This window comes from Geotrypetes seraphini, chromosome 12 (genome assembly GCF_902459505.1).
Source record: "Geotrypetes seraphini chromosome 12, aGeoSer1.1, whole genome shotgun sequence".
Lineage (NCBI taxonomy): Eukaryota > Metazoa > Chordata > Amphibia > Gymnophiona > Dermophiidae > Geotrypetes > Geotrypetes seraphini.
The window spans coordinates 87,309,715-87,335,767 of NC_047095.1; the positions used below are offsets into that span (position 1 = coordinate 87,309,715).

The 26,053-nt window shown below is 42.1% G+C and overlaps 1 protein-coding gene across 1 annotated transcript in view; it reads right to left on the reverse strand.

Annotated features, from left to right (window-relative positions):
- PAPPA2 (pappalysin 2) overlaps window positions 1-26,053 on the reverse strand; it is a 546,937-nt gene that overhangs the window by 110,339 nt on the left and 410,545 nt on the right. Inside the window, exon 18 of the mRNA XM_033916510.1 lies at window positions 23,786-23,918. Coding sequence (XP_033772401.1) covers window positions 23,786-23,918 — 133 coding nt within the window. The remainder of the gene's footprint in view (window positions 1-23,785; window positions 23,919-26,053) is intronic.

The window sequence follows — 26,053 nt, forward strand, 5'->3', positions numbered from 1 at the left end:
CAAAGGTGTGCTAGCGGTTTTAGCATGCATGCTAGCTGCTATCACCTCCTTTTAAGCAGGCGGTAATTTTTCAGCTAGCACGCACTAATCTTGTGCGTGTACTAAAAAACGCTAGCGCACTTTAGTAAAAGGAGACCATAGTGTATCTATTCCCAGTGCTTGCAGCTAACTCCTATTCCCTCTCCCACCTTCCACATGGATATCCCTGCACCAGTATCAGAAGATGCCTATGGGAGAGAGAGGCTGGCTCATCACCAGCCTCAGAAATGAAACACTACAAGAAATCAAGGCTGCCAAAAATCATGTATTTGTTTTCAGCTAAGTGTTATTATTTTTACCTGCTCTTTTTTTCTGTATTGTAATACATTTCATAAATCAACATGGTGAAGATTTGCAGTTCTTTGGAAACTGCCTAAAATAAATATTGTTCAAATTTTTGAGGTCACGTGAGATTAGTTTGCCAACACTATTGAAAAAAAAAAATCAATTGCAACATATATGTTAAAATAACTGTTTTCTTTGCTGTTCTCAGTCTTTCCTGTGACTCTTCTCTCTCTCTACAACAATCTGAGCATTATTTTTTTAATTAGCTGGCAGTTTAAAGAAGTAGTCAAGAATGTTCCCTTTTTTCATTCTTTATTTAGCAAATTGAAAGCCACAAAGTCAAGCAATGGCCTCCTCACAGTTTTGTTAGACTGCTCCTAACTTTGGCAAGAGAATAGTTGCTGGCAAGATCTGACTGTTTGAATTTCCCACAGCTTCAATGCAAAGTTTACATGAAAGCTCCAGTGGTGAACATTTGCTGTATAGAGTCTTTGGCCTGTTTCGAACTGACTCCATTTTTGAAGGAAATAAATGTTAATTTTGCTGAAAGACCCTACTGCTTAGCCATTCATTTACTGTAGGTGCTATCTCATCTTATTCCTATCCAACATAGCTATATTATCTCCCATTGAAGAATACATTTCAGTACTAATAAATTGGCCACTCCAAGACCCTACCATCATATAGAGATTTTTCTCTAAAAAAAATAAATGGAGAATTCCAGTTTCTCTGTGTTGACTTAACCTGCTCATATCACTTATTCACCGGTATAATCTCCGAATTGTGTCTGCCACATATTCTCTTGGGTAGTTATCTCACATTTAATATACGCATTTACCCACCAGCCCCCCCCCCCCCCCCCATTTTATAAAACGGTAGTGTGTTTTTTTAGCTCCAGCCACGGCTCTTGAGCATCACTGCCACGGCGTTACTGCTATGGTTTTGAAAAAAAAAAGGGGGAGGGTTAGCTGACTAAATGCTATTAAACTAGTTAGTGCCATTTCCGGCCGGTTAAATGTGCAAGAGGTTTTTAGCACAGACTGGCGTGCTGAATGCTCTGTGCTACACCGACAGTCAGAGTTCTTATGAGCGCAGAACATTCAGTGCACCGACTGGCACTAAAAAACCCTTGCGTGGTATTGTAAAATGGGGGTTAGTGTCCTGTTTATTGCTTCCTTTTTGTTTGGCTAGTCACAACTCTTTGGATGTCTAGGAAGGCTGTTCTACGAAGGATATAGAAGCTATGGGGCTCATAATAAAAAAAAAAGAAATATCTAAAAAGTGGCCTAAATGGGTACTTGGACGATCAAAAACCTGATCGTCCAAGTACCCATAATCAAAGCTATACCAGATTAATCAAAAACTAGAGATAATCAAAAATTGGCTGAACTATAACAGACTATCACTAAATATTAAAAAAACAAAAGCCATACTCTTCCCGTGGAAACAAGGAATAAAGTTGTGCACTCCCTTCATCATTAATAACATTCATATCGATTTAGTCTCGTCATTAAAATTACTTGGGGTCATCATCGATGATAATTTTTCTTATCATGAGCACGTAAGTAACACTGTTAAATTTTGTTTTTATCGATTACGTATGATTCGTTCTATTTTCAAGTTTCTGGAACCAAAATCTCTGAATATACTTATACATTCACTTGTTATTGCCAAGCTAGATTATTGTAATTCATTACTATTAAACATTACTCAAAAAGAAAAGAAACGTTTACAGATAATTCAAAACCTTGCCGTTAAACTTATTCACAATGGTAAAAAATATGACCATGTAACCCAGGGGTGCCCACACTTTTTGGGCTTGCGAGCTACTTTTTAAATACCAAGTCAAAATGATCTACCAACAATAAAAAAAAAAACAAAAACCACAAAGCACATTGTACGCATAGAAAATGTTAATTATCATTCCTATTCCAGGGTTTTTCAAAGAGGTCAAAGCAGATGACTCTATGCACTATCACCTCAGTAACAACCATACAAAAATAGACAAATATACCCCCCATCCTTTTTACTAAACCACGATAGCAGTTTTTAGCGCAGGGAGCTGCGCTGAATGCCCAGCGCTGCTCTCGACACTCATAGGCTCCCTGCGCTAAAAACCTCTATTGCGGTTTAGTAAAAGGGGGCCATAGTGCAAAATATAGACAGCAGATATAAATTCAGACACATTTTGATCACTAAATTTAAAATAAAATCATTTTTCCTACCTTGTCTGGTGATTTCATGAGTCTCTGGTTGCACTTTCTTCTTCTGACTGTGCATACAATCTTTCTTCCCTTCTTTTAGCCTGTATGCTTCCTCTCCTCCATACCTCATTCCTTCCCCCAACTTTTCCTTCCTCTTCCCTGCCTTCTTTCTCTCTGCCTCCCTTTCTTTTTTTTCTGTTTCTCTTCTTTCCTTTTGTCTCCCTGCCTGCCCTTTTTCTTTCTTTCTCCCTGCCCTCCCCCAAGCCACTGCCATTGCCATCGGGGACCAGGACCCAAACGCCACCAATAACAGTCTCAAAAGCCGCCGCCGCCCAAAGCTCTCCCTGCTTCAGCCAACCAGCATTCCTCTCCCCGACATCAATTCTGCCGTTGGGAAGAGGAAGGCTGATCAGCACAAGATCGTGATCAACCTATTGGGGGAAATGCTGCCGGGTACTGCCTTCGCGGAAACAGAAAGTAGGCAGGACCCGGCAGGAAGAAGAACAAATGCTTCAATAACCTGTCTCCCGCATTAGCCCTTAGCGAACGCTTGCTTCAAGGCTCTCAACATGTGCGTGCCGGCTTCCTTTCTCCCCCTCCCCCCGGACATAACTTCCGGTTTCGGAGGGAAGAGAAGAGAAGCCAGCACGCACACGTTAGAGCCCGGAGCATAAGTTCGATACGGGCTGAAATCTCCAAGCCGGGTTTTTTTAAATGTTCAGCAGCGGCGGCAGCAGCAGATGACAGCTGGGCGGACCGCCCAGCTAAAAGGCCCTAGGGAGAACACTGGAGAGGAAGGCTGATCGGCCCGGTAGATCAGGACAGCAACACGAGTCTATCACGGAGCCCGGGATGGGCTCCGCGATCGACTCACGTTGCCTTCCTGAGCTACTGGTCGATCGCGATCGACGTATTGGGCACCCCAGATGTAACCCCTTTCCTAGTTGCTTCACACTGGCTTCCCATTAATCATCGCATTACCTTTAAAATTCTATTTTTAGTATTTAAAACCTTATCTACAAACGAACCACAATTTATAAATAGGATACTCATTCCGTATAACACATCCCGCTCTCTTCGTTCTACGGCCCAAGGTCTCCTGGTAGTCCCTTCTTTAAAAGTGATTGGCACTAGACGGCATGATATGTTTTCAATAGTAGCCCCCCAAGTCTGGAATTCTCTACCCCAATATATAAGAGATGAAAAAGACATTAGCCGTTTTAAAAATAATTTAAAAACCTTCTTGTTTTAAGATGCTTTTACCCTCTGATTGGAATATTTACACTACAGTGCAGTAGACTTTTTACCAAAAATCAAAAAAAAAAAAAAAAAAAGATACCCCTCCTGATGTTTTATTCCATTTATTGTTTTCTTCTTTTCAAAATTATAAATTTTGTAACTTTATCCCTTCACTCCCTTCGTATTCAGTTCTGTCTGTTCGTCTGTCCGTCTAACCCCTTTTCTTATTAGTTGCTTTTTTTAATTTGTATGTTGTATGCATATCTTGGATTTTAATGTAATTCGCTTAGTAAATTATGTTTAAGCGATTCATCAAATTTCTAATAAACTTGAAACTTGTTTTAGACATATCTAAAATCAGCTTAGGCCTTTCCCCTGCCTCTAAATGCATAGAGCGAAAAGAGGCGTTTTTAGAGGAGGGGAAAGGGCAGGAGATGGGTCGACCTACACCTAGGCATACAGTGGGTATAACCAAAACTTTTGACAGGTTGCCTAGTCGGCACTTATACATTTTGACTTAGACCAAGTCAAAACAGGTATAAGTGCAGAAAAAGGGGCCGCTGAGCTGATGGCGGGGATGGCTGGCCTGTTGGACGGATGGGATTGGCACCCGTCCGTCCGACTAACGATTTTTAGGTACGGGGAAGGGGGTGGCCGATCGGGGGTTCGGGTGGGCGGTCGTGGGAGGCTTGCATCGAGGGCAGGAGGGCCTAGGATCCCTCCTGCCTGTATTTTAGTGGGGGGTGGGGGTAGGGGGTTTTGGCAGGGCAGGAGGGCTTGGGCTCCCTCTTGCCTGGATCGTTGGGGGGGGGCGGGATTCTGTAACCAGTGTTGTTTTTGACAGACACCAGTTACAGAATACAGCTTTTAGGCGAAGTACTGGCTCCTCCTACGCCTAAAAGCTCTTGTTTTAGGTATTTGGGAGATAGGCTTTTTTTTGGTTGATTATATGGTGTTAGTGTAGACGTAGTGGTGGTCTGGTCGTTTAAACAGCTGAACGTAGAGGCAGGCCATTATAAAAAAAACCTCCGTTTTTTTTTTTTTTTTATAATGGACATTTTTCCTGCTTCTACTTTCAATGTTTAAGGTCTTAGGCCAAAAGGGGACTTAGATTTTTTTTTTTTATTATGCCCCTCCACATATACATAGATAAATTTTCAAAAATTACCTCATTGAAGGAGAATTCTAAAAAAATGCATCTATTCGGAACGTATTCTATAAAGGAAAATAGGCACCTGCTGATTATAGTGTGAGCTATTTGCAAAGAGGGTACACTCTTAATAACATTGCCCCCAAATGCAAAGAAAAACACACTAAAGCATGAATAATGCTGCAACAACATAGGAAAAGAAATGAAACAAAAATTTTGGGGTTACCATCCCTAATGTAGCCACAGTGGCGTACCAAGGGGGGGCGGTCCGCCCCGGGTGCATGCCTTAGGGGGGGGGTGCATGACTGGCCAGGTCCGGGTTATCCGGTGCCGGTCCATGCAGGGCCGGCAAGATCACATTGGGGCCATGGGCTGCAATGGCGATGAGCGGCATCGGCGGCCCCCCCCCCCCCCGCGATGACACTTAAGATCGGCAACGGGCCTCCTTCTACCCCCGGCATCAGCAGAACTTCAGATCAGCAATGCGGTGCTCAGTCTAAAGCTTCCCTCTAACTGAACTGCCTGGACGGAAACAGGAAGCTGAGTCAGAGGTAAGCTTTGGACTGAGCACCACGTTGCCGATCTGAAATTCTGTTGATGCTGGGGGTAGAAGGAGGCCATTGCAGATTTTAAGTGTTAACGCGGGGGCAGGGGGGGCATTGCCGATCTTGTTGCCAAAATCGGAAAGGTGACAGGAAGGGAGAGAGATGGGCCTGTGGTGGATGGAGAGATTGAGAGAAGGGGACAGATGATGGAAGTGGGGAGAAGGGGGAGAGAGAAGAGGGCAGATGATGGAAGTGGAGAGAAGGGGGAGAGAGAAGAGAGCAGATGATGGAAGTGGGGAGAAGGAGGAGGGAGAAGAGGGCAGATGATGGAAGTTGGGAGAAGGGGGGAGAGTAGAGGGCAGATGATGGAAGTGGAGAGAAGGGGGAGAGAAGAGAGCAGATGATGAAAGTGGGGAGAAGGAGGAGAGAGAAGAGGGCAGATGATGGAAGTTGGGAGAAGGAGGAGAGAGAAGAGGGCAGATGATGGAAGTTGGGAGAAGGGGGGAGAGTAGAGGGCAAATGATGGAAGTGGAGAGAAGGGGGGGAGAGAAGAGGGCAGATGATGGGAGAGAAGGGGAGAGAGAAGAGGGCAGATGATGGAAGTGGAGAGAAGGGGGGAGAGAAGAGGGCAGATGAGGAGAATCTACGGGATCCCCGACAACATGGATTTACTAAGGGGAGATCCTGCCAATCCAACCTGATCAGCTTCTTTGACTGGGTAACGGGGAAGCTGGATATTGGGGAGTCCCTGGACATCGTGTACCTGGACTTTAGCAAAGCATTCGATAGCGTACCACACCGCAGGTTACTGAGCAAGATGAGTTCTATAGGATTAGGTGACACATTGACGAAATGGGTTGGGAGCTGGCTTGGAGGTAGGCTCCAAAGGGTGGTGGTGAACGGCACCCCCTCCGAAATGACGGAGGTGATTAGTGGAGTACCACAGGGCTCAGTCTTGGGCCCAATCCTATTCAACATCTTTATAAGAGACTTGGCAGAAGGGCTTCGAGGTAAAATAACATTATTCGCCGATGACGCCAAACTGAGTAATGTAGTGGGCAAATGCACAACAGACGAAGATTCAGTGCCCGACAACATGATGCACGACCTACTCCTACTGGAGCGATGGTCTAGGACATGGCAACTCAACTTCAATGCCAAAAAATGCAAAGTTATGCACCTGGGCAGCCAGAATCCATGCAAGTCTTATACCCTTAATGGCGAGATCCTAGCAAAAACGGTAGCAGAACGAGACTTGGGGGTAATCGTCAGTGAGGACATGAAGTCTGCCAATCAAGTGGAGCAGGCTTTGTCCAAGGCAAGACAAATCATGGGCTGCATACGAAGGGGTTTCGTCAGTCGTAAGGCGGAAGTCATTATGCCATTGTATAGATCCATGGTGAGGCCCCACCTGGAATACTGTGTGCAATTCTGGAGGCCGCATTATCGCAAGGATGTGCTGAGACTGGAGTCGGTGCAAAGAATGGCCACCCGGATGGTCTCGGGACTCAAGGATCTACCATACGAAAAACGGCTTGACAAATTACAGCTATACTCGCTCGAGGAGCGCAGAGAGAGGGGGGACATGATCGAGACGTTCAAGTATCTTACGGGCTGCATCGAGGCGGAGGAAGATATCTTCTTTTTCAAGGGTCCCACGACAACAAGAGGGCATCCGTTGAAAATCAGGGGCGGGAAACTACGATGTGACACCAGGAAATTATTTTTCACTGAAAGAGTGGTTGATCGCTGGAATAGTCTTCCACTACAGGTGATTGAGGCCAGCAGCGTGCCTGATTTTAAGGCCAAATGGGATCGGCACATGGGATCTATTCACAGGGCAAAGGTAGGGGAGGGACATTAAGGTGGGCAGACTAGATGGGCCGTGGGCCCTTATCTGCCGTCTATTTCTATGTTTCTATGTTTATGTTTCTATGATGGAAGTGGAGATAAGGGGGAGAGAAGAGGGCAGATGATGGGAGAGAAGGGGAGAGAGAAGAGGGCAGATGATGGAAGTGGGGAGAGAGAAGAGGGCAGATGATGGAAGTGGAGAGAGAGAAGAGGGCAGATGATGGAAGTGGGGAGAGAGAAGAGGGCAGATGATGGAAGTGGGGAGAAGGGAGAGCAAATACTGAATGGAAGTGGAGAAAGAGAACACATACTAGATGGAAGGAGGGATAAAGAAAAAGGACATATGATGGATGGGGGAAGAAGAAAGAGTTAGTGAGATAGTGGAGGGGTGAAGGAAAGGGGTGGCATGCTGTGGGTAGACACAGTGAAAAGAGGGAAACTGAGGACTGCATAGTAAGAAATAATTTAATTTAGACAGAGGCAGAAAATAAAGAAGGAAGACCAGAGAAGGAAAGGGAAGAGGAGAGATATGCCAGAGAACGGGGAAGGAGACAGAGATATCAGATCTGAGCGGAGGAAATGAGAAGAGAGAGATGCTAAAAACCTCAGGGGGAAGGGAAAAAGAGATGAAAGGCGAAAGATGCCAGACCATGAGGGAACGGAGGGAAGATGATGGATGCCAGACCAAAGAGGGGGGATCTAGAGGAGAGATGGCAGGGGAAGACAGACAGTTTCTGGAAGGGGCAGACAGTGGATGGAACGGGCAGATGCTGGATTGAAGAGACAGGGCAGATGCTGGAAGGAAAAGAGTGAAAAGAAGATCAAAGCAGAAACCAGAGACAACAAAAGATAGAAAAAAATCATTTTATTTCTATTTTGTCATTAGAATATATCAGATTTGAAATATATATCCTGCTAGAGACATAACTGGGGACTGCAAAGCCTAGGCAGTGCTTCTTTAGCTAGATGGAAGGGGTAGGGAAAGAGGGCACATGATGGAAGGAGGGGATAAATAAAAGGAGGGCACATGATGGGGGGGAAAAGGATTGAGTTAGGGAAATACTGGAGGGGGTGAGGGAAAGAGGTGGAGAGCTGTAGGTAGACAGTAAAAAAGGAAATTGATGAGAGGGTAGTAAGAACGTAATCTAGATGGATGCAGAAAAAACATTGAAAAGGAAAATGAGGGAAGAAAGGGATTGCAGAAGAGAGTTGTGGGAGAGGGAAAGAGAGGAGAGAGATGCCAGACCAATGGGGGTGAAAGGAGAGATGGAAGGGGGAGGCATACAGTTTCTGGAAGGGGCATAGAAGGAGAGAAGATGCCATATAGGGGCAGAAAGACAGCAGACAGTGGATGGAAGGAAGAGAGTAACAAGAAGATGAGGAAAACAGAAACCAGAGAAGACAAAGGTAGAACAAAAATTTTCTATTTATTTATTACTTTAGGAGGCATGTGCCACTGTTTCTGTGGTGTTACATTGTATGCAGAGTCAAGGGCACTGAAACTATGTATTTGGTAGCTTGGGAGGAGCTCTTATGGTTATGATGTTAGTTGAAGTTACGATATGTGTTATTGCTTGCATCTGTTAAGGATGAGTTTTCCTCACACCTTTTGGGTATTCTCCTTTTAGATTGTCCCCCCTATTCCTTGGACTAGGTCATCGGCTTTCATTTTCGATATAATTACCAATGTGTCAATTAAATTTCATAGACTTCTGGTGGTAGGGGACATAAATCTGCATCTTGAAGATACCAACAATAATGAGGTTTCTGACTTTCTTTCTTTCCTTCAATCATTGGGTTTTTCTTTACCATCTTTTTCTCCTACCTCTATTGATACTGTTCCCTGGCAACAAGTCCCCTGGACTGACAATTTTCTTGGTGAATTTTCACTTCCCATTTATATGTCTCATATTCCGATACAATCTTCGCAAAAAAAAACTGTCACATTTAGGAAGAAAATCTGTCCTGAACATTTTTGGTCTTATGTTTTAGATTCTCTCCCTAGCTCTTCCAGGGAGATAGCTGGCATAACTGGAGCTCCATTACAGAATGTGCATGTCAATCTTTGGCGCCAGTTATCACCAAAACAATCTCCTATACCCAGAATGCACCGTGGTTTCTACCCATTCATAGAGCCCTAAAACAGAATTGTAAGAGGCTAGAAAAGAAATGGAAAAAAAATCTCTTTTAGCTATAGATAAAATAAATTGGAGATCTGCAATTAGAAAATATACAGCCTCTTTTGCAAAGCTGCGCTAGCAGCTGCCGTGCGGCAACAGCCCCGAAGCCCTTTAAATCTCTATGGGCTTCGGGGCCGTTAGCGCAGCGCAGCCACTAACACGGCTTTGTAAAATAGGCTGAAAATTTTGAACTTAGGAAAGCGAGAAAAACCTATTATGGAGGCAAAATAGCTAAGTCTAATAATCAGAGCAGTACTCTTTTTAAACTCTGGCGTACTCTCTGACTCAAAGTCTGAGCAATCTTTATCGCCTGTGGATGTCTTAGCTTGTTTTTTTCAAAACAAAATTTCTCTCATTAGGCAATCTTTTCCTGCAGGAAATATTGGACATCTCTCCTCTCATTCAAATAATTCTACACTGGAGATACCAGTTGATTGTTACTGATGTTCTTTTAACCCAGTTTCTGAATACCAAGTATCCAAATTATGTGAAAAGTTGAGAAAGTGTAAATGCTCATTGGACCATTTTCCGTCATATTTTTTTTTTTTCAATATTCCTTCTCCGGTCATAACTTGATTGACCATTTTATTAAATTATTCACTGGAAAATGGATACTTTACACAATCTATGGGGCAAATAACTCTCCTTCCCCTTCTGAAAAAATCAGATCTAGACCCCATTATCCCCTCTCATTATCGACCAATTGCTAATATACCATTGTTGCCAAAGTTGTTAGAATCAATTGTAGCGGGTCAACTTACTAATTATCTGGAGAAATTTTCATTACTTCAACCTTTTCAATATGGGTTTTGTTCTAATTTTAGTACCGAAACTTTATTGATCTCTCTTCTTTCTAAAATCCAACAACTACAACTTCAAAATAAATGTTCAATTTTGCTTCAGTTTGATTTGTCCGCGGCGTTTGATGTAGTAAATCATGACATTTTGCTCCAATTACTTTCAGATATCGGTCTTAATCAGGTTGTTCTTGTTTGGTTTTCTAAATTTTTATTGTCCCGATCTTATTCAGTTAATATTGATGGTAATATTTCTAATTCCTGGCAACCTCCCTGCGGAGTTCCCCAGAGCTCACCGCTTTTCCCAATTTTGTTCAATCTTTATATGACAACTTTGAATATTTATAAACTGTCAGCATGGGAAACGCTTTTTACTTATGCGGATGACATTTTTATACTGATTGAGAATGACCCAAATATTACCAATTTAACTTTTAAAATAAATCACTGTATCTCTAAACTTCAAACTTGGGCTATGTCTTTCCAAATGAAGCTAAATGCAACTAAAACTAAACTTCTGTGGTTAGGCCCAAAATTGGATCATCTTCCTTCCACTGTACTTTTGGATTCTGGAGCCTCCCTACAAATTGAGTTCTCCTCTAAGATTTTGGGAATACTTTTTGATTCTTCTCTTACTTTTAAGAATCAAATAAACTCTCTGGTTAAGAAATGTTTTTTTAGCTTATGAATGTTGAGGAAGGTCAGATCTCTTTTCCATCAACGTCATTTTTCTGTTTTGGTCCAATCTGTTATATTATCCTGTAACGCCATTTATCTTGGCACCACTGCCTTCAAAGACTACAATTGATTCAGAATACCGCTTCGACGTTGATCTATGGAGAGAGCAAATTTGACCATGTGACTCCATTGCTTTTCTTTCGCCATGGGCTCAATTTAAGTGTTTATGTATTGTTTTAAAGATTTTACTTGGTATCTTTGCTCCTCTTGTTCCTCTGCTATGGAATGTTTATAGATTTTCATATGCGAGAGGCATTCATCGATTTAAACTTTCTCTTCCTTCTAAGAAAGGAATTCAAGGAGTTAAGAATTTCAGCAGCTCTCTGGCATTTAAATTTCCCCAACTATGGAATGAACTTCCCCTAATTTTGAGGTGTCCCAGTTCCGTCCAACTCTTCCATAAACTTCTAAAAACTTTTTTATTCGCTAAACATTTTGAAAACTAACTTTTGTATTTCAGTTTACTTTATTTTTTTTTTTTCAGTTCAAAAAAAATTTTTTATTGGTTTTTGGAAAACATAAAAAAACTGAAGTACAAAAAGAAGAGCTTCCAAGGAAGCACAGGTTATAAACCGGGTGATGACACCCATCCAGTATATTCAATTACATAATAAGAAGTGGCAATAACAAGATAAATGAACAGTAAACAGTATATCAATCATGTTAGTATGCACATCATAAAAGCCTATAAGAACGAGGAACAAGCTTCGTATGGGATAGTGAAGGGAGTAAATCGAGAGAGATAAGATACAATATAGTCCACGCTAAAACAGTGCACATGTGACTGTATATCGTCAGCAGACAATGACAAAATAGTATGAAATAAAATAAAGAGAAAATAAAGGAAAGATCAAGCCAGAATACTATAGGTAAATGATCCGGTTTATGGTCAAGGGTCTAAGTGCTGATGTTTGCCAGAATCGACCAAGTTTTATCAAAAGTCGCTCTAGATTTATGGCGGTCAGCCATATGTCGTTCAAATTTATTGTGGAGGCACATTGAATTCCACCATTGGTTATAATCTAATTTTGTAAAATCTTTCCAATTATGTAAAATAAGTTGAATGGCTAGAATTAATAAAAGGGTAAAAAGGCGGTCATGATACACAGATAGATGGGCAGTGAGTGCCGAGGAACCCAGAATCAAAATATCAAATGAGAAAGGATCAGTGATAGAGAAAATTTTAGAAATCGTGTGCCAGATCGAATTCCAGAAAATCTGCAAATGGGGGCAATCATAGAGCATATGCCGCAAGGAGCCTTCAGATGCTTTGCAAGACCAGCAAGAGTTAACTGAGGACTTCATTATTTTGGCTGATTTAATAGGAGTCCAGAAGGCTCTATGATAGAGGAAAAGAGCTGTTTGTCTATGAGAGGCTGAGTGAAGGGATTTAAATAATCTGGGCCATAACGCCAACCATAATTGCTCGGTAAAAGGGGATTGCAACATCGGATCCCATTTAGAGATGGATTCGACGAGGAAAGGATATGATTTTGCCTGCATATACTTGTACCAATTTGAAGATTGACCTTTGGAAGCAGAGAAAAGTTGTATCTTTGAGTGGAGGTCAGGAGTAGTATGCAAGGATGCGGGAGATGAGAACCTCGCAGTAAGACAATGATGCAGCTGAATCCAATTAAAATATTGGGTGGGAGGGATATGGAATTTTGCCATAATGTCCGAGAAGGTAATCCATTTATTCGCGTTGATAAGATGCGCAATAGTACAGAGACCTTGCTGTTGCCAAGATTTCCAAAGTACCATGGAATTGTCAATTTTAAGTTTGGGATTATGCCAAATAGGTGCCGCTAATGAATCAGCTAATTTGTTCTCTGAGATGGAGTCAATATGGTTAAGTGTTTGCCAAGTACTATGTAAAATCGGATTGCGTTTGGCCTCTGAAGGCAGAGGAATGGCAGGTGCATGTTGCATGATGTACGGATCGAGTAAAGAATGCTCTAAGGATAACCACGTGGGCGGTGTGCTTATGAGGAAAAGATTAGACCATAGGGAGCCTTGAGATAATAGAAAAGCATAATGGTATTCCCGAAAGCTAGGGAAGTTGACACCTCCCTGGTCCCGAGGACACTTTAATTTACGCAAGGCAATCCGGGGCTGTTTGTTGTGCCACAAGAAGGAAGAAAGGAGACGCTCAATACGAGAATAGACGGAGGGAGAAAAAAGACATGGAAGCATACTGAGAACATAATTTATTTTGGGAGTTATCATCATTCGTATTGTAGAAAGTCTGCCCCACCAGGAGAGGTTGAGGGGGGACCATTTGGAAGTACAAGTGTGAATGATAGAGAAGATGAAATCAGAATTAAGTTTCAATGTGGATTCGAGAGTAGGACCAAAGAATAAACCAAGGTATTTAATTTTGGTAGGGGACCATATGAAGCCAGAGTTAATTGCATCAGTTTGGACATCGATGCAATTTAGCGGAAGTATTTCTGATTTAGTTATGTTTAGCTTATAGCCAGATATGGCTGAGTACTGTCTAATTTGTTCAAGAACAGGAGAAAGAGAGTCCGGGGTGATGTAGAGCAGGATATCGTCTGCATAGGCCGAGAGTTTAACTGAAAATTGGTCAGACTGGAAGCCATTAATTCTATGGTCGTGTCTGATAGCCGCTAATAACGGCTCCAGAGCGAGATTAAAAAGTAATGGGGATAGGGGACATCCTTGTCTGGTGCCACGGGATGGATAGAAAGGTTGCGAGGTACGGCCATTAATCATAATCCGAGTCGTCGGGTGGGAATATAGAACTTTGATCATATCAATAAAAGGATCTGGGAATCCATACCAACGGAGAATATGAAAAAGAAAATGCCATTCTAGGCGATCAAAGGCCTTTTCAGCATCGAGGGCCATAATCAAGAGTCTGTCTGGATGAGATGTAGTGTGGTGGATGATATGTGACAAAAGGCGGGTATTATTGGAGGAGTATCGGTTATGGATAAAGCCAGATTGATCAGGGGAGATAAGAGATGGAAGAACAGATTGGAGCCGGGTAGCAAGAATTTTAGCAAAGATTTTAGCATCCACATTAATTAGAGAGATAGGTCTATAGTTTTTGACATCTTGGGGGTCTTTGCCGGGTTTGGGAAACACAATAAGGGTAGCCTCTGTAAAGGAGCCTGAAGAATCGCCCTGATTGCAGAGAAACTGAAAGAAAGATAGCAAATGTGGAAGCAGAGTAGGAAGAAAGGCCTTGTAAAACTCAACAGTAATGCCATCGGGGCCTGGTGATTTATTCGAATTTAGAGAGTTAATGGAGTCCTGGAGTTCCTGAGCAGAGAAGGAAGAGGAGAGAGAAGACGTCTCGGTAGGTAAGAGTGAAGGATGGGGAAAAGATAAAAATGAGGTAAGCTGAGGAATAGAGGGGGAGGTTTCTGATGAATATAGTTGTTGATAAAAATCATGGAAGGCAGAAGAGATGGAGGAATAGTCTGTAGATAACTGCCCAGATACATCTTTAATAGAAGATATGGTAATCTTATCTTGAGATTTTTTCAGATAGTTTGCAAGTAGATGACCCGGTTTATTATTGTCGGCGTAATATGTGGATGCTTGAACAAAAACAGAGTTGGCAGCAGAGGAGCTTAAAAGAGAGTTGTATTGCAATTTAAGATTGCGAAGATCAGTTAGAGCTTGTATATTAGATGTATCAGAGATATGGATGGACTCAGCCAAACGAATGCGGGATTCCAGATCCCGTTGTGCAGTTTTCTGAGAAGAATGAAGTTTGGCTGAGAATTGAATAATAGTGCCACGAATAAATGCCTTAAAGGCGTCCCAGGTAACAATCCAATTAGTATGTGTGGGAATGTTGAATTTGAAAAATTCTTCAATGGCAGCACTAATGCAATCCGAAAAATGGTCCTCAGCAAGGAGTGAAGAATTAAACCGCCATTGCTTACTGCGAGGTTCTAGGGAGAAATGTGTGCAATTTATTGTAATGGCAGCATGATCTGAAACAGTTATGGAGTGAATGTCAGATGAAAGAATGTGTGTTAAGATAGATGTGCTGACAAGGAAATAATCAATCCTGGAGTATGTGGCATGGGGGGCAGAAAAGAATGTAAATTGTTCATCATCCCTATGGTGGATTCTCCAAGGATCTGTTAGTTGTAACTGAGTCATAATATCATGCAATGCATACCATGATTTTGATTTTTTATAGGGGGCGTGCGATTTCCGGTCCCTACTAGGGTCCAAAATGAGGTTAAAATCCCCCCCTATTATTACGGGAGTATCTGGATCCTGCAATATATGGTTGGCGATATTATGAAAGAAATCTGGCGAATCAATATTAGGTGCATAGATGTTAATGATTCGCAATGCATGATTGGAAATAGAAAGCTTAGCACTTACCCATCTACCATGTGTATCATGAGAGCTAAAAAGTGTGGAAATGGAGGGATGTTGTCTCACCAGAGTAATGACACCATTCTTACCATCCTCAGCAGGGGAGAAAAGGGGAGGAAGAAAACCACGTTTGGTAAACTTGGCAGAGTCAGCAGAATTAAGATGAGTTTCCTGTAGCAGAATAACATCAGATTTAATATCATCCAAATATGACATTAACTTCCGTTGTTTTATTACATTATTAAGACCCTTGACATTCAAAGATGTTATTGATAATGACATTTGAAGATAATAAAAAGAATCTGATAATTGTCTGCATATAAAATATAAGGAATGAAATACCCATCAGAAACTGCATACATATCTGTAGTAAATAGAACAGGAGTGATAAATATCAGTGAAATACCAATAAAGAGAGAAAGAAGTAAAGAGCAATAAAATATACTGGAAAAGGTGAGAAAGCCCCCTGCTAAATAGCAGCAGGCCATAAAATATGGGTGGGCTGAGAAGCCAGGCCCAGGCCGAAGGACAGCACACACCAGCAAACCTATTGACAAAGACTGTGAAAACAGTAGCTCTTGCTGCACGCTTAATTATGCAGGAAAACAAAAACAGGATATCAGCAAGTTCAAGCAGTAAAACCTTGAGTAAACAACTGATGCTATTAGGCTAATTGAAAGATAACCAGTCATAACAATCCAGGTAGCAAAAACAGTTGAAGCAGAACTAACAGGGCTGAACAGATACAGGAGCACGCTGTGAGTGAAAACAAGGTGTCAGAGTGACCAAGGAGAAAGCAGAAGGCAGCCGCACACAGTGAGAGGCTAGAGAGAGAGAGCCGAAAACGGCTCCAGAGACAGATGCAGGCAGCATTAAATCTAATGGTGCCGAGGCCCAAGGCGGGAAAGGAAACAAACAGAGAGCACGTTGTCAGCTCGTGGTGCAGAGGAGTGCAGTAGAGGTAAGGAGAGTAGGCAGACATTGTGCAAAAAGAAAAAAAAACTTGAGCCATAATTACAAAAGGAAGTAATGCATCGTGGTGAGGAAAATTCCGGTGCTCTGAAGTAGAGAGTCACTCTTTAAAGCACAGCCATGCTTCTGTTAGCAGAGCAGGGCAGATCAGACTCACACATTGTCAATCGGGGTGGGCGAAGTTTCTTCTATGTAGGTGGCCAAGAGCTCCGGATCGGTGAAGTCTTTTGTTTGGTTTAAATATGTCACCCGCATCCGCGCCGGATAAAAGAGGCCAAAGCGGGCGCCCATCTTCTTTAGCTGGGGACGGAATGCTAGGAGTTGCTGCCGGGTTTTGACTGTGTTCTTATGAAGATCCGGGAGAATAAGAATCCGGTTACCCTCATAAGTAATGGGAGCCATAGATCTTGCTTTTTGTTGTATAGCAATAACTTGAGGGTATCTCAGGATTTTCATCACGATGGGTCGCGGTCGACGGTCGCGTGGGAGCCTGGAAGATGGCGACCGGTGGGCTCGCTCAATCTCGAAGTCGTGGGTGAATGAAAGATCCAGCAGTTTGGGGATGAACGCTTCGAGGAAGGTGACCATATTGTTTCCTTCCTGCCCTTCCGGGACCCCCAAAAGACGCAAATTGTTCCGGCGAGAACGATTACTCGCGTCTTCCATATCTTTCTCCAGGGCCAGCGTGCGTTTCACATGGCCCTGAAGCGCTTTAACATTAGCCTCCGTAGTTGCCGATTTGATTTCTAAATCAGCCAATTTGGATTTAAATGAAGACAAATCAGTGTGAATCACTGCCAGATCTTCTTTAAGCTCCGATATTGCATCTTTGGTGTCTGTCATAAGTTCTTGAACTGTTTTAATTGCTTCCCACAAGTCAGACATGGAGGGAGATGCAGCAGTATCAGAAGTCTCTGAATTGGAGTTTTTCGCCGGAGAAGGTGGGTCTGGCTTGTGTCTCTTGCCCTTAGTAGTTGAAGCCATAGTTCATACAGCTGAAGGTGGTAATTAGAGGGGTGAAAAACGAAAATATTGCAGCAAAAGAGCAAAAAGTAAAGAAAGGTTGCTGGAGCTAGTTGTTCAAGCGACCATCCCAGTCGGGCTCAACAGCGCCCCCCAGTTTACTTTATTTTTTAAAATTTATTGTTAACCCCGTTGAGCTTCCTTTGGTTGAAAACCCGTTATATAAAGTTAAGTGTTAGTTTAGTTATGGATTAATAAACTGAGCTATGGCTAATTTTTACCATCATAAAGACTGTAGTATATTTGTGGTAAAAGTAGGTTGGAGTAGGTTATGATAGTAAGGGGGGGGGGAGTGGGTGAGATCCTGCTGTTACAAGTTGTTTTTCATTTTTCTATTAGGTTTGTTGATACCTGTATCATCTTTACAGCAGGATTTATAAGTGTATTGTTGTATTTCTAAGCAAGGATAGCAACGCGCTAGTACTTCAGTTTGATTTGAGTAGCGCTTTCGATTTAGCAGACCATCACAAACTGTTAGAACTTTTGGATTCTTTAGGAATTCATGGTAAAGTATTCTCTTGGTTTAAAGGATTCCTTGAATCAAGACTTTATCAGGTTAAATTTAATTATATACTCTCAGCTATTTGGAAAAACCTGTGTGGAGTCCCACTGGGATCCCCACTTTCTCCTACACTTTTTAATATGTATCTTCTTTCATTAGGCCATTGGATGAGCATTCTGGGTCTGAGGTTGTTCAGCTATGCTGACATATCACAATAGTCATCCCATGCTGTGAAACGCTATCCAACAGTACTCAACTTATTGCGTCTATGCTAAACACGATGGAATCCTGGATGCAGGAATTCAAATTGAAATTAAACCAGGAAAAAACAAAATTCTTCCTTGTGTCATCACAAAAGATCATTTTTGAATCAATAATTAAGATCAATTCAATGTAATACACAATAAACCCTACAATTAAAATCTTGGGAGTTGTTCTTGATCAGTGCTTGGCCATGAAAAAGCAGATTGACACAGTGGTTCAAAAGGGATACTACTATACCTTATGGAAACTCCATATCATCAGATCCTACTTTGATGCCGCTGCTTTCACAATTCTAGTTCAGACACTACTTCTGAATATACTGGACTATTGTAATACTGTATACCTGACGAATACTAAGAAAAATTTGGCTAGATTGACCCTGGTTCAGAATACAGCAGTAAGAATGATTTATGGTCTGATGAAATATGACCACGTAACCCCCTATTACCGTGAGCTGCATTGGCTTCTGGTCGAGGTCTGGGTGATCTTTAAGTTAGGATGCTTATATTATAAAGTTGTCTTTGGTGTCGCTCCATTATACCTTGCTGACAGATTTGTTATTGTGGCACATAAGAATAGTAGAAAATCTCATTCCCTATTTACGTTCCCGTCAGCCAAGGGTTGTAAAAGTAAGAAACATCATCGGCATTGTCTTTCCTACCAAGTAGCTTACTATGCCAAAGATTTTTGTTTATTATTAATTAGATCCATGTCTTATGAACATTTTAGAAAACTGTTGAAAACTTTTCTTTTCTCTAAATTTCTGACCAATTAGATTTCTGTATATTATATTATTCCTGTATTTTCTCAAAGCATAATCTTTTGTTAACCGCACTGAACTCATGGCTATGAGGTCTAGAAATCTGCTGTTATGTTATGTTTTATTTTCTACTTGCTTGTGTTTTTGTAGATAATATATGTACACTTCTCCCTCCGTATTCGCGGTTTCAGCATTCGCAGTTTCGATTATTCACGGTTTTTAGCTTGCTGGCTCCTCGCCCCAAATTACATCAGCTTGTATAGAGAAATCACTGATTCCAAACGTTTACAGATAAAATCACTGATTCCCAGCATTTTCTTCACCGTGTTTTGCCTCTACTTCAGGAACAGACCAAGTCTCCCACCATGTTATTCGCGGTTTCACTATATTCACGATGGTTTTAAATAGAAAAAAGCGAATAACATAAGAAAAAGTTTCCTTAGTAGATAAGGACAGGTTGTTCACTCTCTCCAAGGTAGGGAGAACGAGAGGGCACTCTCTAAAGTTAAAAGGGGATAGATTCCGTACAAATGTAAGGAAGTTCTTCACCCAGAGTGGTAGAAAACTGGAATGCTCTTCTGGAGTCTGTCATAGGAGAAAACACCCTCCAGGGATTCAAGACAAAGTTAGACAAGTTCCTGCTGAACCGGAACGTACACAGATAGGGCTAGTCTCAGATAGAGCACTGGTCTTTGACCAGAGGGCCACCGCATGAGCAGACTGCTGGGCATGATGAAACATATAGAAACATAGAAGATGACGGCAGAAAAGGGCTACAGCCCATCAAGTCTGCCCACTCTGCTTACCCAAACCCTGTCTATGCCCTAATGACCCAATTTCCTTATCTTGACCCTCGTAGGGATCCCACATGGGTATCCCATTTATTCTTAAAGTCTGGCACGCTGTCTGCCTCGATCACCTGCACTGGAAGCTTGTTCCAATGATCAACCACTCTCTCTGTGAAGAAATATTTTCTGGTGTCGCCATGAAATTTTCCGCCCCTGAGTTTGAGCGGGTGCCCTCTTGTGGCCAAGGGTCCCTTGAGAAAGAAAATATCATCTTCCACTTCGACACGTCCCGTGAGGTACTTAAATGTTTCGATCATGTCTCCCCTCTTCCTACGTTCCTCAAGAGTGTAGAGCTGCAATTTGTTCAGTCTCTCTTCGTACGAGAGACCCTTGAGCCCCGAGATCATCCTGGTGGCCGTCCGTTGAACCGATTCAATTCTGCGCACATCTTTACTGTAATGTGGCCTCCAGAATTGCACACAGTACTCCAGATGAGGTCTCACCATGGCCCTGTACAACGGCATTATGACTTCAGGCTTTCGGCTGACGAAACTTCTATTGATACAACCCAATATCTGCCTTGCCTTAGATGAAGCCTTCTCCACTTGATTGGCAGTTTTCATGTCTGCACTGATGATTACTCCTAGATCTCGTTCTGCTGAAGTCCTAGTTAAAGTTTCTCCGTTCAAGAAGTACGTCCTGCATGGATTTCCGCTTCCGAGGTGCATGACCTTACATTTCTTAGCATTGAAGCCTAGCTGCCAGGTTGAGGACCAACTTTCCAATGTAAGCAGGTCCTGCGCCATATAATTCTGTAAACTGCATTCACTTACTATATTACATAGTTTGGCGTCATCGGCGAATAGTGTTATTTTACCTTGAAGCCCTTGAGTCAGATCCCCTATGAATATGTTGAAAAGGAGTGGACCCAGGACCGAGCCCTGCGGCACTCCACTGGTCACCTCCGATGTTTTAGAGAGGGTACCATTAACCACCACCCTCTGAAGTCTGCCACTCAGCCAATCATTGACCCATGCAGTTAGTGTCTCTCCTAACCCCATCGATTCCATCTTGCTTAGCAGCCTGCGGTGTGGGACACTGTCAAAAGCTTTCCTGAAGTCCAGGTACACGACGTCCAAAGACTCTCCCAAGTCCAACTTTCTTGTTACCCAGTCAAAGAAGCTGATGAGATTGGATGGACCACTAGTCTGACCCAGCAGCGGCAATTCATATGTTCTTATGTTCTGCATTTGCGGTTCTGTTAATCCCCTATCACCGCGAATACAGAGGGAGAAGTGTATTACAAGGACTAGTCTCTGAAATATCGGTAAGGTTTTTGCGACATTTTAACTTTGCTATTTAATGCATCCCTCTGAAGTTACAGTGTTCCCTCTTTGTTTACCTATTTTTAAGTTATGCACGTTGCTATTTGACTCTCAGTAGCTCCAGGTCTCTAATATGTCTACCCTGTGCCTTACAAGCAAACTGTAGAAATGCAATTATTTTCTTGGAGGAAAAGCAGGATATCAAGTCCCCACAACTGGGTACGTTAATGGTACGTTAGTCAGTCAGTCTAGCAAGTGAAAATGCCAAAGTGTGTTTGGTCTGGGTGGTTTCCTGCCTGTTGTATTACTGATATGCTACTGGCATGATATGAAATTGTATCTCTTATGGAGAGTTTGAACATTCGTGTAGATATTAAAGTGAAGCAATGCCAGTACATTTCCTTGTGGTAAGTCATTCCATTGTAGGTACCAGCAACTGCATTTTCTTCCAAGTTCAACAAACGAGTGATGGTTTTCAATAAGAATTTGATCATAGCAGGTAGACCTTCACAGTGTCGTAAAGAGCTTCCAAAGCAATGTACAATGCTTGGCAGTGACAATTCTAAGAATTTAAAGGAAGCCATACCAGTGATTAGGCATTTCTCAAAGCCATTCTTGATGTACTTGGCGAGATTCAACAACTGGCTTATGAATGATTTCAATGAACAAAACGCTGGGTTTTTAAGGGATTCATTATTTTGATTTCATGGGTGAGAGTCAATTCAGAAAGAAGAGATCACGAAGGCAAGGCATACAAATCTATTTCAGGCATATTCATTGTGGATATCCTGTAAACCTGAATTGCTGGGTTTGCCCTTAGGACAGAGTTGAGAAGCTCTGTTCTAGGGCTCTATATCACTGCCCATTTTAAGATTACTCAAGCTTGAACAGGCTACTTATATGGGCACATCATATTCTTACAGTGATTCAGGTGTTTTATGAATTAGCTATTTAGGTAAAGAAAGTGCACAGTTGTTAGTCACATTAGGTGAACATTTAGCTTTGGAGTCCCTTTAATGACCTTCCAGGATCCTTACTCCCCACCCCCACCCAGAATTTGAAAATTAAACAGAATTACTGAAATTATCATCCAAACTGCACCACTCTCATATTGAACAGAACATCCCGGTAGAAGCAAGAGAGTGGCAGGGCGGTTGAACTTGCCAGATATCAGAAGCTAGAATGCTTTGAAAAGGTCACAGCACCAAAACTGGAAAGAGTGCAGTGAACAGTAGCAAGAACATTTTGAAGTACAGAAGCTCATGCAGGGAGCTTAGTTTCAGGAGACTGAGGCCTGTGTCAACAGAAATACTTTTGTAGTGCTTATGGGAGATTAGCAGATAAAATTTGGGATGGAAATGCCAGCTGATATGCTGCTACTCATATTGTCAGTACAATCTTTCTCTCTTGTATATTCCCCATTGCCCTTCTACCTCTGGCGCTTCCTTTCTTCCACTCTAACTACCAGCTTATTCCTCCAGTAAATCAATGTGTTGCACTAGACCAGGGCTGCCCAAGTCCAGTCCTCGAGATCTACTGGCAGGCCAGGTTTTCAGGATATCCACAATGAATATGCATGAGAGAGAGATTTTCATACCAAGAAGGCAAGGCAGGCAAATCTCTCTCATGCATATTCATTGTGGATATCCTGAAAACCTGGCCTGCTAGTAGATCTCGAGGACTGGACTTGGGCAGCCTTGCACTAGACTGTGATATCCTGTGTACAGTAGGTCACACAGGGGAGCTAGTTTGTAAGCATCTTCCTTGGGGTTTAAGGTTTCAACCTATATTGCACATCCATGTGCCAGGAGTCCGCTAGCATCAAATTCTGATATCAATTCCTCTTGGTGCAGAAAGTCCTCTAACCTTTTCCTCTAGGACAGTGTTCTTGTATAGATGGCCTGCAAATGAATAGCAGCCCTCAGGGACCTATTAGGTAGCCTGTACAGCCTTTTTTTTTTTTTTTTTTTGCTGCTGCTGCATACAGGCCTTGGGGCTTTGTAATGAAGAACATTGCCCTGTCCAATTTGAGCTTTTTTTTTCTTTCTTTTTCCTTACTCTCCTTCCAAGATACCAGACTGCAAAGGTAAGGAAAAATGATTTTATTTTCAATGTAGTGAATGAAATATGTCAGTTTTGAGAATTTACATCTGTTGTCTTTATATTTTGCACTGTTCAGGAAGAAATGCCTTTCTTTCTCTGATGTTGTACCACGTTCAGAGTCTGGCATCCTGGTTTCATTTATGTATATTATTACTTCTAGTTTGTGGGTATGCATTTGAAGAGGGTTTATCTGTTTTCTGAATGCGTGTCTAAGGCCAAGTATTCCAGTGGGGATAGAAGTTGAAAAGCAATTGCAGTGGCCCCAAGTAGGAAAATATTTGTCAGCCCTCCTTTTGGACCCAAATTGGTCTCAGCTTAAAAATTAGTGAATAACATCGCTCTACTCACTAGTGTGATAACAAAACCCAATAAGGCTCTTCCTGAAATCACTTCCTCCACTGTATTCTTGAAGAGCTTCAGGGTTTCTATGGTCTGAATTGTATTTATGTAATCCTGAGACCCCAAAAGCTTTCAGTACTGATCTCAGTATTCAATGACTCCTGAAGAAGGTTGGAAACATTTTATTTTATTTTTTCTTTTATGTTTGCCACTAGAAGAATATTCTAGAGAACAGCATGGATTTCAAAGATAATTCAAGTAGAGGGCATCAGAATAAAATTATCTCTCTAATGTGATTCTTTTATCTTACCTATTCCATATCCCTGATCACACTTGTACTCCACTTCATTGAGTTCCTCAGGTGGAGGGCACTCTCCTTGGAGGTTATCACAGAGTTTAAACTCCTCTGTCCACATGCCTTCCTTAGTACAAATGATAGGAACCTGCAACCAAAAACCTAGCATTATTACCATTAATCTTTACAGTGAAGTAAGGGAATGTACAACTATTGGTTCCATCTGCATGACAATGTTGTATATTTGCCCTTCTTCCTGGCAGACCTTTTACACAAATCCTATACATGGTGAGTGCAGAGTCACAAGAGGATGAAGATCACTAGAAGCAGTGTTCAGTCTAGGCCTTCAGAGGATTCGTCCCACCCCTTAAAGGCCTTGAGGGCACTGCTCTGAATTTTATTGGTTGGGCAGGCAACAGGCAGATGTTGCTCACTCAATCAAATTCATTTCCGTACAGAACTGTAAGGGTCTTCAGGGGGGGGAGGGTTTGGAGAATCCCCAGCCTAAGAGTCCTGCTTTTTTTGTTGTTTACTTTTTGTTTGATGCAGTTTGGTTGAGAAGGATGCCTACTCAACAAATCGAACTGCATCAAGCAAAAAGTTAACAAAAAAAATTTAAAAAGCTGGGCTGTATAATTGGGGATTCACTGAATCCCCTGAAAGCCTTTACCACACACCACTAACTAGGTTATGAAGTACTCTATCTGCCTGATCCTTTGTGAACCAGGGATATCAAATGCTGGCTATTTGTGAGCAGGAACTAAAACAGGCATCCTTCAAATTTAAGGAGGCTCTGCTTATCTAGAACAGTGCTTCCTAATCTCTCTCCTTAACCAGTCAGGTTGTCAAGATTACCACAATGGACAGGCATAAGATACATTTATTTATGATGCAGACCTGTTGCATACTAGTTTATATCATGTCTATTCATTATGATAATCCTGAAAACCCACCTGGCTAGATGTGCCTCCAGAAGAGGGTCGGGAAGCTCTGTTTCAGAGTACTAACAGGATGATTGGTCTCTCTTTTTAAGATGTAAAAGAACTTCTGAAAACTATGTTTGCCCAGGTCACCTTCAGAGATAGCAAGTTACCCAGTTCCAGATTGGAAATTTTGAGCAATCCAGGATTCCTGATTTAAATGGCAGGCAGGATCAGGCAATGTCCTCTAGAATAGTGTTCTTCTATACAAGGCCTGCTAACGAATGGCAACCCTCAGGGACCTATTTATAGCTGGATGAGTACCTTTAGGACTATAGTGTCCTTGATGATCACCAGTTTCTGGAAACATCGCAACACTAATATTTTGTTAATCTCAATGTTGCATGAACCACGGTGCGGTCTGGATGATGGAAAGGAGTATTTGGCTGCTTTCCTTGATATAAGAACATAAGGTTAGCCTTACTGGGTCAGACCAATGGTCCATCAAGCCCAGTAGCCCATTCTCATGGTGGCCACTCCAGGTCACTAGTACCTGGCCAAAACCCAAGGAGTAGCAACATTCCATGCTACCGATTCAGGGCAAGAAATGGCTTCCCCCATGTCTTTCTCAATAACAGACTATGGACTTTTGCTCCAGGAAATTGTCTAACCCTTTCTAAAAACCAGCTATGTTATCCGCTCTTACCACAACCTCTGGCAATGAATTCCAGATCTTAATTATTCTCTGAGTGAAAAAAAATTCCTCCTATTGGTTTAAAAAGCATTTCCCTGTAACTTCATACAAGTGTCCTTTAGTCTTTGTAATTTTTGACGGAGTGAAAAATTGATCCACTTGTACCCGTTCTACTCCACTCAAGATTTTGTAGACTTCAATCATATCTCCCTCAGCTGTCTCTTTTTCAAGCTGAAAAGCCCTAACCTTTTTAGTATTTCCTCATACGAGAGGAATTCCATCCACTTTATCATCTTGATTTCTCTTCTTTCAACTTTTTCTAACCCTGGCTTACATTTCCAGCGCTTAACATGGCCGTGATTCTATAAATGGTGTCCTTGTGTGACTGACACAGAATCGGCGCCACTTTTGTGGGTTGCTGCCGATCACAGCATTCTTTATAGAATCCGGGCATAGGTGTCTAATGTGAAATGAGATCCACAATGAAAACTGGTCAAGAGAGAGAGAAAGCTCGATGGGATTGAATGGATCAATACTGAGCAGCACTCATCCAGTCTGTCGTTCAGACAGGTACTACTGACTGGGATATTCAACATCCTCTCAGACCACCTCAGTACTATCTAGATAATGTTGGGATGGTCCATGGGTTGTGCTAGGATGAAGCTTTCA